The sequence below is a fragment of the Penaeus vannamei genome, chromosome 9 (assembly GCF_042767895.1).
Source record: "Penaeus vannamei isolate JL-2024 chromosome 9, ASM4276789v1, whole genome shotgun sequence".
NCBI lineage: Eukaryota > Metazoa > Arthropoda > Malacostraca > Decapoda > Penaeidae > Penaeus > Penaeus vannamei.
In genome coordinates, this window is record NC_091557.1 from 13,651,289 (window position 1) to 13,653,788 (window position 2,500).

At 41.1% G+C, this 2,500-nt stretch overlaps 1 protein-coding gene across 1 annotated transcript in view; it reads right to left on the reverse strand.

The window, feature by feature from the left end:
- Rad23 (UV excision repair protein Rad23) overlaps positions 1-2,212 on the reverse strand; it is a gene marked incomplete in the record, with an annotated part of 29,022 nt that extends 26,810 nt beyond the window's left edge. The window contains 1 exon segment of the mRNA XM_070125338.1: positions 2,037-2,212. Within this exon segment, the coding sequence (XP_069981439.1) occupies positions 2,037-2,105 (69 nt within the window).
- Between the last annotated feature and the right edge of the window lie 288 nt (positions 2,213-2,500).

Sequence of the window (2,500 nt, forward strand, 5' to 3'; positions counted from 1 at the left end):
CTACAGTAATTTCTATTTATATGGTATGCACCTGCCTACAGTAATTTCCATTTATATGATATGCACCTGTCTACAGTAATTTCCATTTATATGATATGACCTTGTTTATAGTCATTAAGGGAAAAAAAAAAAAAAAATCAAATAAATAAATCAATTAAATCCTGGACATTAACCTCTAAATGATAATCATATGGACAGTCTAGAACTTTGTGAAGTTCAGCTTCAAAACTGGATGGTCTGAAGACATTTGGTCCTGTAGGCCTACTGACAGTAACAATGCATCCACGAAGTTTATTAGATACAGTTTAATTATGTGACAATGTGACCCTCATAATAGAAAATATGGCACCGATAACGTGCACAAGCTGAATACAAAAAAACTATCTCAACCTACATCCTTCACTGATATGTATGGGCTTAGCCAATTTGTGATGGGAGCTCCCAGCCCCATAACAAACCACAGGCCAGGGTATGCATGGAGTCAGCTGCTCTAGGGAAAAAGTAAGATCCTGGGAAGCATTAATTCATCTCACTCTCTATGCTCTTAGCTGTGGCATTAAAGAATGCTCTGGTAAAGAAGCTATAAAGAGGCTGTATCAATACATTAATGGTGATGTTTCTCCTCACTGACCACAGCCACGGAGAAACAACTACATAGTATGCTTGACTACACATCAAGTGAAACGCTGTTATTCACGTGTGAGGGTCAGTCAGCCATGGCATTAATAATCATTATCCTGGATTGCATGGGCAACAATGATGCACATTTGTCCAGAAAAATCCATTGCTAGTTATTTAATTAATTTAAAATGATAACCAATGAAAACTACCCTTAAACAACGTCAATCAAAAGCAAGGACTTACTGATGCTTAGTGTTAGGGGCATCGAGCAGTGTGACTATTCAACAAATTTCAAAGTGATTTCTTACATAGTGAAGACGCATGTCACTACCGTGATATATCAATGGATACGAGATATACAATGCGAATGTTTATCATCAGACAAGGAACTAGTCCAAAACCTATCCTCTCAGAATATATTTGCCTCAAGGTTACCTGTAACCCTTCACACCATAGCAGAATAATGTGCCGAGGCAACCATGATCAATGTGCATAAAATACATCTTGTTGGGGTGTATGTTGAAACAAATCACAGGTTTACCATTAACAACACTGATTCTACTGCAAAAATAATATACTGCTTAATAATTTCAGTAACACAATTGCTAGAATCTTTTCAAAACTTTTCCTTTAAGGTCTGTAGTTAAGAGATTCAAATATGGGTGGAAATATGGAAAGACAAAATGGTTTACCTTAAGATCTTCCTCTCCAATCACTGATGGCACCCTGCGTTCAATCCTCATTTCTTGGTTGATAATTTTTTCTACTAATATATGACAGGGATGGAGCTGCGCCACACAACTCTTAGCACTGACGCTGTGACTATTGGTTTTGCTGGATTCAACTTGTGGCTTGCCCAGAACTAATTGTCTTCACTTCATATCATCATACTTAATATACACTTTCTAGACTGAATTCTCTGATATCAAACTATCATTCAAGACCAACTAACTTAATCACAGATATTAATAAATTTATATCTTCAGTCAGATAAAAGCAGCTTTGAGATGAACACAGCCAAGCAAAGAGAATTTTCCTTTACAGCCCGCAAGAACGAGTCACAAACGAAACTGGGCCTCTCCACCCCTGGAACATTTCTCAGACGCCTAAAAGGCCCTTGTAAAGCACCTAAAAGCGTTGAACTTCCCCGAAAAGGCCTCCCACACGAGTCAAGAGGCGAGGGTCGAGATTCCCTCAGACTCCAGCCTCGACCACTCGTCTGCTCGCAAATGACACTCGTTTATTCCAGCCAGGCCTTCTCACCTGTAGCCTGCCGTGTGCTTTGCATCCTTTCCCTGCAGACATGCCCCTCCTCTGAGCCCAGGGACGTAAAGGACGCCTCCATAGTGTAAAGTTAGACCGTTGCCCCGCCACTCAGCCTCTCCCACGTGCCCGGCTCCCTTCCCTTCACTCACCGTGGCAGACAGCTCGATCTCTATAGTGAAGGTCTGCTGTTGCAAGTTCTTCAGCGTAAGAACCACCATTTTCGCCCTGTGTTGCTCTGATAATTCCCCCTTGACACAGCCTTGTTTGTTTCACTCCTGCTGAATAACAGCAGCCATGAGCCGTGACGTCACATCCGGTATGTCGGGTTCCAATGTTCCTCGCTTCTACAGGGCGGCGCAGAAGCCTTCTATCCCGCCTCTCCCTCGTGCCATGTTTTAATCTCCTGTCACATGCTTAGCGATTAATGATGGCTCGGGGAATTAATCACCTGCTATGATGCATATCTATATTGATAATATGTAGAGGAAAAGGATTTGGCAATTGGTAACTTTTTCAAACTATTAACATTCCTTCAGAAATAGCTGAATCTTTGTCCCTGGTTACCAATGAATTAAAAAAGTTCTAGGCCTAAAATAAGTTCTTTGTCCCTCGA